The 16,085-nt window shown below is 40.5% G+C and overlaps 1 protein-coding gene across 4 annotated transcripts in view; it reads left to right on the top strand.

Moving 5' to 3' along the window:
• The window catches only part of LIPK (lipase family member K), a 47,883-nt gene that overhangs the window by 14,047 nt on the left and 17,751 nt on the right, over positions 1-16,085 (top strand). For 2 of the 4 annotated variants that reach the window (XM_055323217.1, XM_055323218.1), the window contains exons 3-5: positions 10,474-10,589; positions 12,505-12,619; positions 15,380-15,578. In XM_055323217.1, coding sequence (XP_055179192.1) covers positions 10,485-10,589; positions 12,505-12,619; positions 15,380-15,578 — 419 coding nt within the window. In that variant the 5' untranslated portion in view covers positions 10,474-10,484. Of the gene's footprint in view, positions 1-6,862; positions 6,931-10,473; positions 10,590-12,504; positions 12,620-15,379; positions 15,579-16,085 lie in introns of those variants that run through there. The other 2 variants (XM_055323219.1, XM_055323215.1) reach the window with 2 other exon arrangements.

Raw genomic sequence — 16,085 nt, 5'->3', positions numbered from 1 at the left:
GCTTCCCAGGGGAATTCTATCAAACGTTTAAAGAAGAAATCATACCTATTCTACTAAAGCTGTTTGGAAAGATAGAAAGAGATGGAGTACTTCCAAATTCATTCTATGAGGCCAGCATCACCTTAATTCCAAAACCAGACAAAGACACCACCAAAAAGGAGAATTACAGACCAATATCCCTGATGAACATGGATGCAAAAATTCTCAACAAGATACTAGCCAATAGGATCCAACAACACATTAATTATTCACCATGACCAAGTAGGATTTATCCCCGGGACACAAGGCTGGTTCAACACTCATAAAACACTCAATGTGATTCATCATATCAGCATGAGAAAAACCAAGAACCATATGATCCTCTCATTAGATGCAGAGAAAGCATTTGACAAAATACAGCATCCATTCCTGATCAAAACTCTTCAGAGTGTAGGGATAGAGGGAACTTTCCTCGACATCTTAAAAGCCATCTACGAAAAGCCCACAGCAAATATCATTCTCACTGGGGAAGCACTGGGAGCCTTTCCCCTAAGATCAGGAACAAGACAGGGATGTCCACTCTCACCACTGCTATTCAACGTAGTATTGGAAGTCCTAGCCGCAGCAGACAACAAAAAGACATTAAAGGCATTCAAATTGGCAAAGAAGAAGTCAAACTCTCCCTCTTCACCGATGACATGATACTCTACATAGAAAACCGAAAAGCCTCCACCCCAAGATTGCTAGAACTCATACAGCAATTTGGTAGCGTGGCAGGATACAAAATCAATGCCCAGAAATCAGTGGAATTTCTATACACTAACAATGAGACTGAAGAAAGAGAAGTTAAGGAGTCAATCCCATTTACAATTGCACCCAAAAGCATAAGATACCTAGGAATAAACCTAACCAAAGAGGTAAAGGATCTATACCCTAAAAACTATAGAACACTTCTGAAAGAAATTGAGGAAGACACAAAGAGATGGAAAAATATTCCATGCTCATGGATTGGCAGAATTATTATTGTGAAAATGTCAATGTTACCCAGGGCAGTTTACACGTTTAATGCAATCCCTATAAAAATACCATGGACTTTCTTCAGGGAGTTAGAACAAATTATTTTAAGATTTGTGTGGAATCAGAAAATACCCCGAATAGCCAGGGGAATTTTAAAAAAGAAAACCTGGGGGCATCACAATGCCAGATTTCAGGTTGTACTACAAAGCTGTGGTCATCAAGACAGTGTGGTAGTGGCACAAAAACAGACACATAGATCAATGGAACAGAATAGAGAACCCAGAAGTGGACCCTGAACTTTATGGTCAACTAATATTCGATAAAGGAGGAAAGACTATCCGCTGGAAGAAAGACAGTCTCTTCAATAAATGTTGCTGGGAAAATTGGACATCCACATGCAGAAGAATGAAACTAGACCACTCTCTTTCACCATACACAAAGATAAACTAAAAATGGATGAAAGATCTAAATGTGAGACAAGAGTCCATCAAAATCCTAGAGGAGAACACAGGCAACACCCTTTTTGAACTTGGCCACAGTAACTTCTTGCAAGATACATCCAGGAAGGCAAAAGAAACAAAAGCAAAAATGAACTCTTGGGACTTCATCAAGATAAGAAGCTTTTGCACAGCAAAGGATACAGTCAACAAAACTAAAAGACAACCTACAGAATGGGAGAAGATATTTGCAAATGACGTATCAGATAAAGGGCTAGTTTCCAAAATCTATAAAGAATTTATTAAACTCAACATCAAAGAAACAAACAATCCCATCATGAAATGGGCAAAAGACATGAAGAGAAATCTCACAGAGGAAGACATAGACATGGCCAACATGCACATGAGAAAATGCTCTGCATCACTTGCCATCAGGGAAATACAAATCAAAACCACAATGAGATACCACCTCACACCAGTGAGAATGGGGAACATTAACAAGGCAGGAAACCACAAATGTTGGAGAGGATGTGGAGAAAAGGGAACCCTCTTACACTGTTGGTGGGAATGTGAACCGGTGCAGCCACTCTGGAAAACTGTGTAGAGGTTCCTCAAAGAGTTAAAAATAGACCTGCCCTATGACCCAGCAATTGCACTGTTGGGGATTTACCCCAAAGATACAGATGCAATGAAACGCCGGGACACCTGCACCCCGATGTTTCTAGCAGCCATGTCCACAATAGCCAAACTGTGGAAGGAGCCTCGGTGTCCATCGAAAGATGAATGGATAAAGAAGATGTGGTCTGTGTATACAATGGAATATTCCTCAGCCATTAGAAATGACAAATACCCACCATTTGCTTCAACGTGGATGGAGGGTATTATGCTGAGTGAAGTAAGTCAATCGGAGAAGGACAAACAGTGTATGTTCTCATTCATTTGGGGAATATGAATAATAGTGAAAGGGAATATAAGGGAAGGGAGAAGAAATGTGTGGGAAATATCTGAAAGGGAGACAGAACCTAAAGACTCCTAACTCTGGGAAACGAAATAGGGGTGGTGGAAGGGGAGGAGGGTGGGGCGTGGGGGTGAATGGGTAACGGGCACTGAGGGGGACACTTGACGGGATGAGCACTGGGTGTTATTCTGTATGTTGGTAAATTGAACAACAATAAAAAATTAATTATTTAAATAATAAATAAATAAATAAATAAATAATAAATAAATCCCAGCTGTTCTAGTGGGTGGGAAGCGCTATCTCACTGTAATCTCAATTTGTATTTCCCTGATGATGAAACGCACGGGGCACCCCTTCATGTACTTATTAGTCATTACATGCCTTCTCTTGTTCAAAACTTTTGTCCATTTTATTATTGGCTATTTGGCTTCTTACTGAATTGCAAGCTATTTTTATATATTCCAGATAAAATTTCTTTGTCAGATTTCTGTTTTACAGATACTTTCTTAAGATCAATGGCTTGATATTTAAATTTCTTAGTGTTGTCTTTTTAGCAGTACAGTTTTTAATTTGAGTGAGATACAATTTATCATTTTTGTCTTTCATGTATTTTTGTGTCCTAAGATATATTTGCCTATCCTGACGTCACAAAGATTTTCTGTGTTTTTGTTTAAACTTCACTGTTTTTGCTCTTATGTTTAGGCCAATAATTTACTTTTAGCTTTTGTAAATGGTGTGAGTTAAAGGTTGAGCTTGACTTATTTTTCTTTTATGCACAGTTCTAGGACCATTCTTGCAAATATGATTCTTTGTTACTGAATTATAAGCTTTGTGCAAATTCAGTTGATTCTGGGTATGTGTATATTTGTGCATCAGTTGTTGTATCCCTTTGTACTAGATATTTATCATGTGACACTACGACACAGTCAGTGTTGATTACTATAGCATGGAAATCTTAAAATCAAGTAGTACTTGTTATCCAACTTTGTTTCTTTTGCAAATATGTTTTCGCTCGTTAGGTCACTTTAGAATATAATGTAAATTTATTTGAGCCTCATTAAATTAGTTGGGAAGAGTTTCTTCCCTTTCTTTCATTCTTTTTTTTTTTGGCTTAATTATAATAATTTCTTCCTTAAATGTTAAATGGGATACTCCATAAGGAAACCATTGAGGTTTCTTTTTATTATTCATGTCTTTTTTTTAAAGAAATTATATTTTTTAAAATATTTATTTATTTATTTATTTATTTATTTATTTGTGAGAGAGTGTAAGCTGAGAGAGGGACAGAGGGTGAGAACCGTAGCAGACTCCACGCCTAGCATAGAGCCCAATACAGAGCTTGATCTCATGACCTTGAGATAAAGACCTGAGCCAAAATCAAGAGTCAGAAGCTTAACCCACTGAGCCACCCAGGCGGCCCTATTCATGTCTTTTTAAGGATCAAAGTAGAACATGGCTCAACTTAAAAAAAATTTTTAACAGATAAGACTAATATTTAGTAGTCAAGATACTCAAAAGTGGAATTTTTGTTTGTATGTGTGTAAAGGCTTCTGAAAACGAGTTCAATCTCTTTAATAGAATAGCACTCATCAAATGTTCTATATTTTCTTGAAATAGAAATTGTTGAAGTTGTGTTTTTCAAAGAATTTGTCCAGTTAATGTAATTTGTTAAACTAATTGGCATGTTGTTCTCCCCATATTCCCTTATTACAGTTTTATTATTTGTGATACAGTTCATGATATTCACTTTCAAATTTCTGATTCTGATACTTTATATAACTCTGTTTTTTTCTTGATTAGTCTTCCTGGTGCTTATCAGTTTTATAAATCTCATCAAAGGACCAACTTTGGATTTGTTAATTTTCTCTTTTTTATTTTATTGATTATATTCTCTTATCTGTATTACTTCTTTTCTCCTACTTACTATGGGCTTTTATTTTTTGTTTTACTTAATAAGGTAGAAACTTGCAGTATTGATTGTTAGCTCTTATCTCTCCTAATATGTTAATATACATCATTATGCTATATTATAAGTTAACATAATTATATTACATATTACTAATTTTACATGTAGTATTTTTATTCACTTAATTGCAAAAATTTTCCTAAGCAAGCTATGGAAACACAGAAAGACCAGTTGCTAAGTCTTGCTCTGATGAATCTCCGTCTGCTCAATGGAAAAATAACACTAATGATGGGGTCTTTGTACCTACTGGCATATTCTGGCCAATTCTCACCCCGTATATGCAGTGTAGTTAAGAATTAGGGTGTGGATTCACTGAGAATGCTGTCCAACCATTGACGTCAGCCCTGATTAAATGGCTGCTTGATAATCCTGACAGCAACTATCATGAAGCAATGAGAAAAGTGGAACAAACATCTCTATTTATTTCTATTATGTTTTTGTTTAGAAATTGGTATCCTTGATGTCATAACCAATGCGTCCATGAGTGCAAAATGCATTACTTGCAAGAGTTGCCTACATATAATTCACATGCACTCGATATAAAATATTTAAACCCAATTCGAAACAGAAAATGCAGCAAGGCAATATTCTTTTGAAAGTTCTCTTTTTCTCCCTGGTTGCCTACCTTGGGAAAAATACAGAAAACAAGCATTAGAGAAAGATTCTTGAGCAAGGAAGGACAGTCTTACAAGTAGTTGCATTCCTCATGTTACCTTTTCCCACCCAAAGCTGAGTGAGTCTGTAGCAGGTCTCACCCCTGTGGAGAGCATCTGTCTGCAGAAAACTTTTCAAAGATGAGGTTCCAACTTGGAGCTACTTGTGTCATTTTAGTCTTCCCTTGATTATACAACTTTTTTTGTGCAGTGAACAGGAAAAAATATATATCTATATATATTTGTGTGTGTATATATATATATGTGTGTGTGTGTGTGTGTGTATATATATTTCCCACGAGTGTTCCTTAGAAAATTTGGGCCATAGTATTTTGATGTTATTCAAACAATAAAATTTTAAGAGCAAATGAGAATACGGTAAAACTGGTCAGGATTGCAGGACTACACTGACCCTTAGTTATAATATTGTAAGCTAAGACTCCCAGAGCAAGTCATTACATATATATGTACTTATGATGATAGCAGTGTTGTTCACCCTAGGGGACATTTGGAAAGATAAGGAGGCATATTTGTATAATCTAATGGATTAGTGGGCAAGAACCAAGGATGATAAACATATTATCATAGGGACGCCGGGGTGGCCTAGTGTTTGAGTGTCTGCCTTCAGCTCAGGTCGTGACCCCGGGGTCCCAGGATCGAGTCCTACATCGGGCTCCCAGCAGGGAGCCTGCTTCTCCCTCTGCCTATGTCTCTGCCTCTCACTGTGTCAGTCATGAGTAAATAAATATAATTTTAAAAACCTATACTATCATATATAATTTTTAAGAGTATTTATTTATTTGAGAGAGAGAAAGCAGAGCAAGTGGGAGAGAACACTAGTGGGGAGGGGCAGAGGGAGAAGCAGGCTCCCCACTGAGCAGGGAGCCAATGCAGGGCTCAATCCCAGGACACCAGGATCATGACCTGAGCCAAAAGCAGAAGGTTAACCGACTGAGCCACCAGACACCCTTATCATATATAAGTTTTATATATGGTGTAAACTATGTATTTATAGTCTAACACATGCTTTCCTGTGAGCTCTTCTAACAAGTAGCATCTTCTGGGAGTCATGTTTCATAGAACGGAGTGTGAAATGCTGATTTAGAGTGATAAACCAACACGATCTATAGACAGATAGATAGATTACATATATATATATATAAACCTAAAATATATATATATATATATATATATATATATATATATATAATCTATGTTGAATAAGTCTGGAGACTTGTGGCCCCGGGATCTCATCGTTAAGACTGAGAGCCCTCCGGAGCTCATCATGTGTTCTGCCTTAGTCTATCATTCTTCTCTGCATTCGTGTGTACCAGCAGGATGTCAGCATGAGATGCACTCATCAGGGAGCTGTCATGGAAAATGGGCAAAGAATTAAGAGGCCACTTGGTATCATGGAGAAGAAGTGTCTCAATGAGTCAGCCTCATCTGACAATTACAGTGAATATTGTGAGGCTCAGATGGGGAAGAGCAGCTAAGGCCACCCCTGGAATGTGCAGCTCAGTGCAGCCCTGATGAAAAATGCCTGAGGAAATTCTGTTTGGCTAGAACCACTAATCACGGAAGACAGAGGCTTCTCTTGCCTGGGCGTGACACCCTTCCAAAGCAGGATCTAGCACACAGAGGCATGAAACAAAGCAGCCCAGTGGGCTCTGAGTCAGGGCCGCACAACAGAGCCATGACTAGTCCATTCTTGCAGCATCCCTGGGGACAAGTCTCCAGTTCCTCCTGCAGGCGGCACACGCTCTAGCCCCTCTGCACCAGCACAGGCCCAGAGGCTCTCCAGCGGGCCTGTTACAGAGGGAGCTGGATGTGCTCTAAGGAGCGCAACCTTCATGTGTAGTGAGTGTAACTCCGAGGCCCAAACGCCGGCCACTCCACCGAAACCAGAGCATCTGAATCGTGAGTGCTTTGAGAGAAAAGACCACTTTTAAAAATTTCCCTAACACCTTTCCGTCAGATAATCCTGAATTAAGGACATACTCACTTCAAACTGTGCTGTAAGAGAGGACCAATAAGTGGGTGAAATTGTTAGTAACCTGTCTATGACAATGGCTGACTCAGAAAACCAACCTGCAAGGCCTGGCAGCTGCTGCCTCTCGGGGACTCCAAGGGGCTGGAGGAGAGGAAAGCATACTCCAGGCTGGGTTGCCAGCACTGCTGCCAAACAAACTCAGATAAACTCTGCTCAAGAGAAGTCGATAACTCAAGAGACACGGGTTTAGAAAAGAGAGAAGAGTTTATCTTGGGTGCCAGCTGCGTGGGGGGGCAGAGGGTGTGGAGGCTCCTGTTTTAACAACCAGCCTCGCAGCAGAAGAAACACCTAGAGCTTTGTAGGAGAGGTTTGGCGGAGGGGGGGGGTATGTGCAGGGGCGCAGGCAGAGAGCACATTTCATCAATACCCCAAGAAAGTGTGATAAGGAACAAGCACAATAGATCTTAGAGTATGAGTTGGGGTGTCCTGCATGTGTCTAGTTTTAACTGTTGGGGTCTGCGGGTCTACAGGTGAGGAAGAGGGCTCGCTGACAACATGAAACTAGGCAAGAAAGATACAATGCAAAAGAATGAGTCAATTTGGGGTCTTTAAGATGAAGTGACATGCTCACTCAGTCTCCTACCCATCTATTTACTTGACAGACATCTATAGGAACCCCCATGCTAGCTCTCAGAGGGACAGAAATAAAAAGTTTCTTTTCTCAAGGAATCCAGGTGGTCTAGCTGTTCCTCCCAGGTTGGAATGCACATGAATCACTTGGGATCACAGCTGAAAATGCAGATCCCTGGCCACACCCCAACAGAGTCTCATTGACGTTGGCTGGGGTGACTTCTAAGCATCTTCATTGTTTTTTTTTTATAGTAATTATGATGCCTGTGTTCTAAGTGAAACTAATCAGGCACATAGTAGCCAGAGGGCCCTGTCAGCCTATTCCTGATGGACCGAGTGATTAAGAACATAACTCTCAGGAGCATCTCCTTCAGAGTCTGGCAACAAGAGCCAAACTCCAGGGAAATGACTCGACTCTTTAAGACCCAGTCTCATTTGAAATAAAATGGAGATATATTTCTTATCCTTTGGGATCATTTTGAGACTAAAATGAGGTCATATATGTCTGGTACCTAACTTAGCACATAATAGGTGCCTAATGGATAGTTGCACTAGTAATCATAATTATCACTATTGGTGGTGTTATCTCTACCAATGTGATTTACCAGAATTAAGCTCTATCAATCAATATGAGTTATATATAAATATATTACATTAATATAAAGTATATAAACTCCATTGATCATACTAATTATGATATGTTAATTATATTAATACACATGGTCAACAGAGTTTATGACCCTGGGGAAGCCAAGAGAGAAATTCGTGGAATTTTCTAGAACAATACTGGAGGCATCTTCTGAAAAATCCATTTCCTACAGGGTGAGACTTACCATCTGTCTTATATTGAAAAAAAAAAAAAGAATGTATTAGCAGAGTATTATGTATTATTAGTGTGTTTTCCAACATAATTTGAAGATCTTCACTTTGTAAAGACGGTAGTAAATGGGAGGTCTCCTGCAAAGAGTCACCCTATGTTATTTATGGTCGTTTTCTTGTTCTTTGCTTTTATACTTAAGTGGTTTCTTTTCTTTTTTTAAGATTTTATTTATTCATGAGACACACACAGAGAGAGAGGCAAGACACAGGCAAAGAAGCAGGCTCCCTGCAGGGAACCTGATGTGGGACTCGATCCCAGGACCCTGGGATCATGCCCTGAGCCGAAGGCAGACGCTCAACCACTGAGCCATCCAGGTGTCCCTAAACTTAGGTGGTTTCAAAGCCAAATGGGGAATATAATCATCTTTTCTCTCCCATAATTTGACAATTTTCTATTTGAAAAGTAACTTTCTTATGATAAAGTAATACTGGATCTAAAAAAATTATGAAGCATGGCAAGTCCTGGAAAATGAGAAAATAATCACCCACATATTCACCATCTAGATATAACCATAATTAAAATTTGGCATTTAAAAAAAATAAAAATAAATAAAATTTGGCATTTATGTAACTGACCTAATGTTGAGTGTTCTCCTTGGTGAGTCACAGATAGAAACCACAGCACCTGGAGTGGTAGCACGAAGGAAACTTTATTTGCAGCAAATAAACAGATGGTGGGGGGATCACTTCCAAAGGTGGGACTGCCCAGCAAAGGTGGGCGGGTGGGTGGATTCCTTTTATTCAAGGTTAGAATGAATATTCAGATAGAGGAGCCTTGTCATCCAATGTGTAGGCAGGGGTAAGTTCAAGCTGGGCGGGAAGGAGCCCTGCCTCTACACACATTGCATGTTATGTCAATAGGGTTGCACTCCTCCTCGGGAGGAGATTTTGGTATTATAATGAGGTCAAGGTAACTGTGGGTCACTCCATGGTCCATCTGCGCAGGCGTGATCTGTGGTTGAGCTCAAACCAGCCTGGATGCTCTGAGCCGCCAGAGCTCTTCCCCTCATTATTGCTTGTGGGGTAGTTCTGGTTTCCATCATGGGATGCTGTGCCCCTCATGTTTTTTTCTGAGTGAAGAGATAAACTAGAAAAAAGAACTTAAGGAAAATGTGGGACAACAGTAGGTGGGTACATGTACGTGGGCAGTCAAGGTCAGCTCTTGGGGTCAATCACGAGGGGCTTGGCAGGTGACACTTAGTCTTTTTCTTTCCTCTTTATCATTTGTTTTGTCAGTGAAATTAAAATATGTACACAACTTACTTTGCTTTTCCCTTAATATTCTATAATAGAGATTTCACATAACACATATGAACATTATACTTGGTGGCTGAGTACCATTCTCCCATAATTTATTTTATCAATCTCTTACTTGGTAAATTTCACTATTTTAAGATATATGATCAGGAATGATTCTATAATATTTATTTCTTTATTATTATGTATATTATTTTTCTTCTTGGATAGACTGCTGGAAACAGAATTATTGAGTAAAAATATGGATATTTTTAAATTTGTAAGACATGTTAATAAATTTGTCTCCATAAAGGTTGTGCCAATGCTTAGTCCTGTGATCAGAAAAAAAAGGAATCAATTTATTTGATAACTGGAGATACTAAATGTGCTTTATTAATATATTGGCCATTATATTTCTTTCTCTGCAAATTCTACATCCCCTTCTTTTGTCCTGCTATCTATTAGAGACTTATTTGATGTTGATTTCCTCCTTTCTTCTTTCCTTCTTCCCCTCATTCCTCCCTTCATTCTTTCTTTTCTTACTAAAATTCATAATTTCAGATTTTTCATGGAATGAGTCTTGAATATTAAGTTTATTGCTGGCTAAAGCACAACCTAGAAGTATGTTTCTACTCTCTCCTGCAGTCGTATTATAGAAGGATTACATCAAAGTTCATTTGTAGAATTCTCTTTGATGACAAGTATATTAATATTTCCTTTCCCAGGCAGACCCCAAATGTGGCAGCTGTTAGCAGCAGCATACTGGATGCTTCTTCTTGGACCTATATATGGTTATCACAAGAAAGGGAGTATCGCAAATCCTGAAGCTAATATGAATATTGTAAGTCTTTCATTAAGAAAAATATTAAGAAATTATTAATTTATCATCAACTAGATATAATTGGTATGCTTGTCTACACCCAGTTCTACATTGACTAAATCTGCTCGCTCCCCTATTCCCTGGCATGGCTAACCAGGAGCTGAAAGTTGCTAATTTAAATTTTTTTAAAGATTTTATTTATTTATACATGAGAGACACACAGAGAGAGGCAGAGACACAGGCAGAGGGAGAAGCAGGCTCCCTGCAGGGAGCCCAACGTGGGACTCGATCCCGGGACCCCAGGATCATGCCCTGACCCGAAGGCAAATGCTCAATCACTGAGCCACCCAGGGGTCCCTAATTTAAACTTTGAAAGACTTGAGCCAAGTTGGGGCAGTAATATTCACTTTTCTGGTGGTTTGAGCTACCATCTGATGGTGGTTTCCTGAACAGAAGTTTCATGAGTTCATACAGATGACCGCTACAGAATTTCCTTGCATTCTCCCTAAAGCTTTTTCTAGAACAATTTCTTAAATTTATGAGTTGTATCAGGTTTATTTTTTTAGTTTAATAAGCCAGACATGGTTTCGATGTTTAGAACTGAAAGTATCTTAATGCAAAAATTTATATAAAAAATTGAATGGAATAGAGTGGAATGGGATAGTGCTAGTCAAAAGAAGAAGGAAGGAAGGAAGGAAGGAAGGAAGGAAGGAAGGAAGGAAGGAAGGAAGAGAGAGAGAAAAGAAAAAGAGAAAGAAAGAAAGAAAGAAAGAAAGAAAGAAAGAAAGAAAGAAAGAAAGAAAGAAAGAAGAAAGAAAAAGTGAAACAAAACAAAAGAAAAAAGAAAAGTCAAATGACCAATTTCCACCTTGGGCCTCCCACCAACGGGCTATCCCATATTCTTGTATACATGGTGCACCACTGCTGGCCTCCCCCCACGCCAAGTTTGTGTTAGAACCGTAAGAATGAAAGTGTCACAGTTTAATTAGTGTCTCCTGTTGTTCCTCTCTCCACAGTAAGCAGCAGGTACCCCGAACCTCCTACGGTGCCGAACCCACAGTCCGTGACGATATGTCTCCATATCAAAACTTCCCTCTTGTTCTCATATTCACACACATTCTCTTTCTTCCTGTTCTGGGCACTTTTCGGTTCTTAACTATTCTATAAAGATACTAAGAATAATACACATGTACAGAGCACTTATTTTGTGCCAGGCATTATTCTAGACACTTTATGTATAATCCTCAGTACAAATCTGTGAAGAGATACTCGTATTATTTTTATTTTACAGTTGAGGAACGAAAAGGTTAAATAACTTGCCCAAAGTTGCGCAGCTGAGAAAGAACTAGATTTCGATGCCATATGGTTTGTCACTAGAGTCTAGGCTCATAACCACCCCCTTTAAATAGCCCCATAATATATGCACACCTGTCGTGCACCTTGCATGGGCAACTGCACAATCCTGTGGTAAAGATATGAGCTTTGGAGCTGAACTTACTTAGGCTCTGATGTTGTCATTATCTCTTCCTAGTGGACAATCTCGGGTAGAGTCTTCATCTTGCTAAAACTCTGTTTTCTCCTCTTTAATGGGTGTAATCCCATCTCAAAGGCTTGTTGGGCATGTAACTTGTTACTAGTCACAGGGTCCTTCACAGTCTTTCATGGTTTCCCTCATTATGACCATACAATTTTTTTTTCAAACGTTTGGGAATGAACCCGGGTGCATCAATAATACCAGGCCAGGCAAACGTCCCCATGCCTCTGCATGCAACTTCTTCTAAACCCTCCTCAAGTGATCCTGATTTTCCTGCCATATACATTCTGTCCCAGTACATAGTTGAACAGTCAGTCGTACAACTTAAAGTACATTGCAACGTAGGCATAAAACCCAAGAGCCGACATCATGGATGTGTCTCTTTTCCTCTCTTCTTTTCAGAGTCAGATTATTTCCTACTGGGGTTACCCTCATGAAGAGTATGACGTCGTGACCGAAGATGGTTATGTCCTCGGAATTTACAGGATTCCTCGTGGAAGACGGTGTCCAAGAAAAAGTAGGGTTTGTTTCGTTATGAAAAGAATAACGCCTAAAGCAGAGATTCCTAGGTGTGCTGAGGGCAGCTGGGCAGCTTTTATTCTGAAATAGAGCCTGGTCTTTTTCACTAGAGGAAGAAACTCTTCACCTCTACTGGTCCTGCTCCATTTCTCTTCTGGGATCCTTTGGAGTCTTCAAAGCGTTTAGATACGCAGTTGGCTCAAACAGTACAGGAGTTAGGGATACACTACCCCTCCTGCAAGCAGCTGAAAACTCACATAGAACTTTTGACTCGCCCCAGATTTAACTACTAATAGCCCAATGTTGACCAGAAGCTTTATCCGTAACATAAACAGTCAATGAACACATATCTTGTACGTTATGCGTATCATATACTCTGTTCTTACAATGAAGTCGGTAGAGAAAAGAAACCATTAAGAAAATCGTAAGGAATAGAAAGTACATTTATAGTACTGTATTTGTCAAAGAACCCCACATCTAAGTGGACCATGTCGTTCAAAGGTCCACTGTACACTGTTTATCTAGTCTTACTTTCCTCCATCACTTTGTCCCTCCAAAAAAGAAAATCACACAAAGGAAAACCTGGTCTTGTTCTAGAAATACCCTCTTCAGGCGTAACAACCAGGCCCTCAGAGGCATCTCGATGTCTTTTTCTCCCTCGCTTCCTACATCCAGCCAATGGCCAACATCTCTCAACTTGGCCTCCAGGTTCTGCTCTCATCAGAAAACTTCTCTCAGCCTCAATTTTACTCAAGTTCAGGCTTGGCCATGATCACCGTCTTTGGCTTCAGCCGCTAAGACAGCTTTCCAACTTACTTCGTTTGTAATTAGTCCTTAAGTCATCGGAACTTCAGGTTTTAAGTAAATCCGATTAGTGCTATACTTAAGCTTAATTAATGAGCTGATTCTAGCTCCTGTGAATCCGCCTGGCAAGGACTGTTTGCTTTCCTCTCTCATCTCTCGGCCCCTCTGCCACTTAGGAGTCTTTATAACACAACTTCCTGGCATCCAAACGGTTAATCATGTAAGGAGGAAAATCTAGATTCCAAAAGAGAGAGGGAGATGTCCTTGACCTTATAGAACCAACCATCCCCCCGGAGAACTCCAGTGCCTGTGGACATCCTCGTGAGAACTTGGCCCAAACTTCTATTCCAGCTCTGCCAGCTAGCTGCCAAGAGGCATGAGGCGGCCCGCTGAGGTATAGACAGAGGCTGCGGGGCCCGGATCACAAGGGGCCCACGGCCGGTGACCACGCTTGGGCAATAATTTAGCAGAATTGGTAACAGCTCTTCTTCCTGTTTCCTTCAAAGGTAGACAGAATGGACATAGACCTTACTTTTTTTAGATTTTATATATTCATTCATGGAGACACACAGAGAGGCAGAGACCCAGGCAGAGGGAGAAGCAGGCTCCCTGCGGGAAGCCCGGTGTGGGACTCGATCCCAGGACCCAGGGTCACGGCCTGAGCCAGAGGTGAATGCTCCACTCCTGAGCCACCGGGTGCCTGGAATGAACACAGACCCAGTTCCAGCATCAGGGTGGCCAAGGGCTCTCCAGGGGCCCAGTGGTAGCCAGCCTGACCTCTGGCGCTGACCCCGTGAGGCAGCCGAGGGCCCTGGATGCCAGCCCAGCACCACAAACCGTTTGTAAAAGTCAGGAAAGTGGTCACTTTCTCTCTTTCCTGTGTCTCAACTCCATTTCCCCGCTTTCTAAGTCCAGCTGTTCCAATTCCACATTGTGAACAGGATTTTTGTACATAAAGTTCACAATTTTACGTTGTGTAGCATTTCACTGAGCATCTTGCATTTTGCTTTTCTGCTTTCTGACAATGTGAATTAAATGATGCAGCGTGTGTAAAATCTAGCCCACTGCCTGGCACTTGGTCGATATTCAAAAATGGCGTTTTTAATGTTTCTGTTATTACCTTGAGAAAAATGTAGTTTTGTAATCAGATGCTTCTTGAGAAGTAAAATGTTATTGACATGAATAAAATAATAATAATAATAATAATAATAATAATAATAATAGAGAAAGAATTTACTATGCTGGATAGTCTTTTATTATTTTATTATTTTTATTAATATTATTTTATTATAATATGATATAATAATATATTATATTTATAACATAATATTATAATAATACAATATTATTTTATTATTTTTTACCATTCTTTTTAAATGTTTATTTATTTATTTTAGAGAGAGAAAGAGAGAGAGAATGAGGGGGGAAAGAGCAAAGGAGCAAAGGGAAAGAGAGAACCTGAAACAGGTTCTCTGCTGAGCTCAGAGCCCAATGCAGGGCTCAATCCCAGGGCCCCGATATGATGACCTGAGCCACAGTCAACAGTCAGCCACTTAACTGACTGAGCCACCCAGGTGCCCCTATGGATTTTAATTCTAATTTAATTCTTATGACTACATTGGAGGTAGCATTTCTTATTAGGGTCCATCGTACAGATAAGCTAACTGAGGCACAAAGGGGTTGATGTGTTGCAGCACAGACTTTGAGCGACTCCAGGGCCTGCAGCACGGCATAAAACATTATAATTAATCCAGATTTTACAAAGAGACACACAGGACATGAGAAGACAGTTAAGTTCCCCCAAGTAAGTTGACACAGGATGCAAAGCCAGGGTAGCCTGGGGCTGATTTCAGCCATCCCCTCTGCTCTGCCACACAGGCAGCCGGGACGGAGAGGGGCTTGTAGACACGGAGGAGTCCAGTCATGAAGCTCTTGGTGCCCATGTGTTTTTCAGCTGGGAGGCCTGTTGTGTATTTGCAGCACGGCTTGATCGCGTCCGCCACTAACTGGATCTGCAACCTCCCCAACAACAGCTTGGCTTTCCTTCTGGCAGATTTCGGTTATGACGTGTGGATGGGGAACAGCCGGGGAAACACCTGGTCCAGGAGACACCTGAAGGTTTCCCCCAAGTCTCGAGAGTACTGGGCCTTCAGGTAAGAAGCTCCGGACTCACACAGAGCCAGTCGCCACTTATACGATTGTTGTCTCATACCGTCAAACGGGGGCATCGTTCATGTGTGTGGCTGAGCTCCCGCTGCCTTGCCTCTTCCTGCGCATGTTCAACGGTGGAATCCACTAGAAGGAAACACACATCTCCCTACCCAGGCTTTCTTCACAGGCTCTGGATAAATGCTCTTATTCGTGGCATTGCTGTTCATTTTAGAAACCCCACTTGTTGCTGTGTGTGCAAAGAAAAAGAGCCTCAAAAGCAAAGATCACGTTTAGAAAGGTGACTTCCAGGACTACCAACCACTTTGCCTGTGTCAACCCCAAAGGACGTTTACCTGGTGTGCTTGCTAAAAAGGAAAACTGAAACTGAAGGGGAAATAGGACCGGAACCTAGGTTCTGGGTGCAATTTTTGAGAACCAGACGCTCATGATAAGCCAAGAGTGAGCCTGGGTTGGGGGGACTCTGCACAGATGATGCCCCAAATGTCCAT

Source organism: Nyctereutes procyonoides, unplaced genomic scaffold, assembly GCF_905146905.1.
Source record: "Nyctereutes procyonoides isolate TBG_1078 unplaced genomic scaffold, NYPRO_anot_genome, whole genome shotgun sequence".
NCBI lineage: Eukaryota > Metazoa > Chordata > Mammalia > Carnivora > Canidae > Nyctereutes > Nyctereutes procyonoides.
The sequence above is the reverse complement of the archived record's forward strand: the minus strand, read 5'-3'. Positions and strand labels throughout refer to the sequence as shown.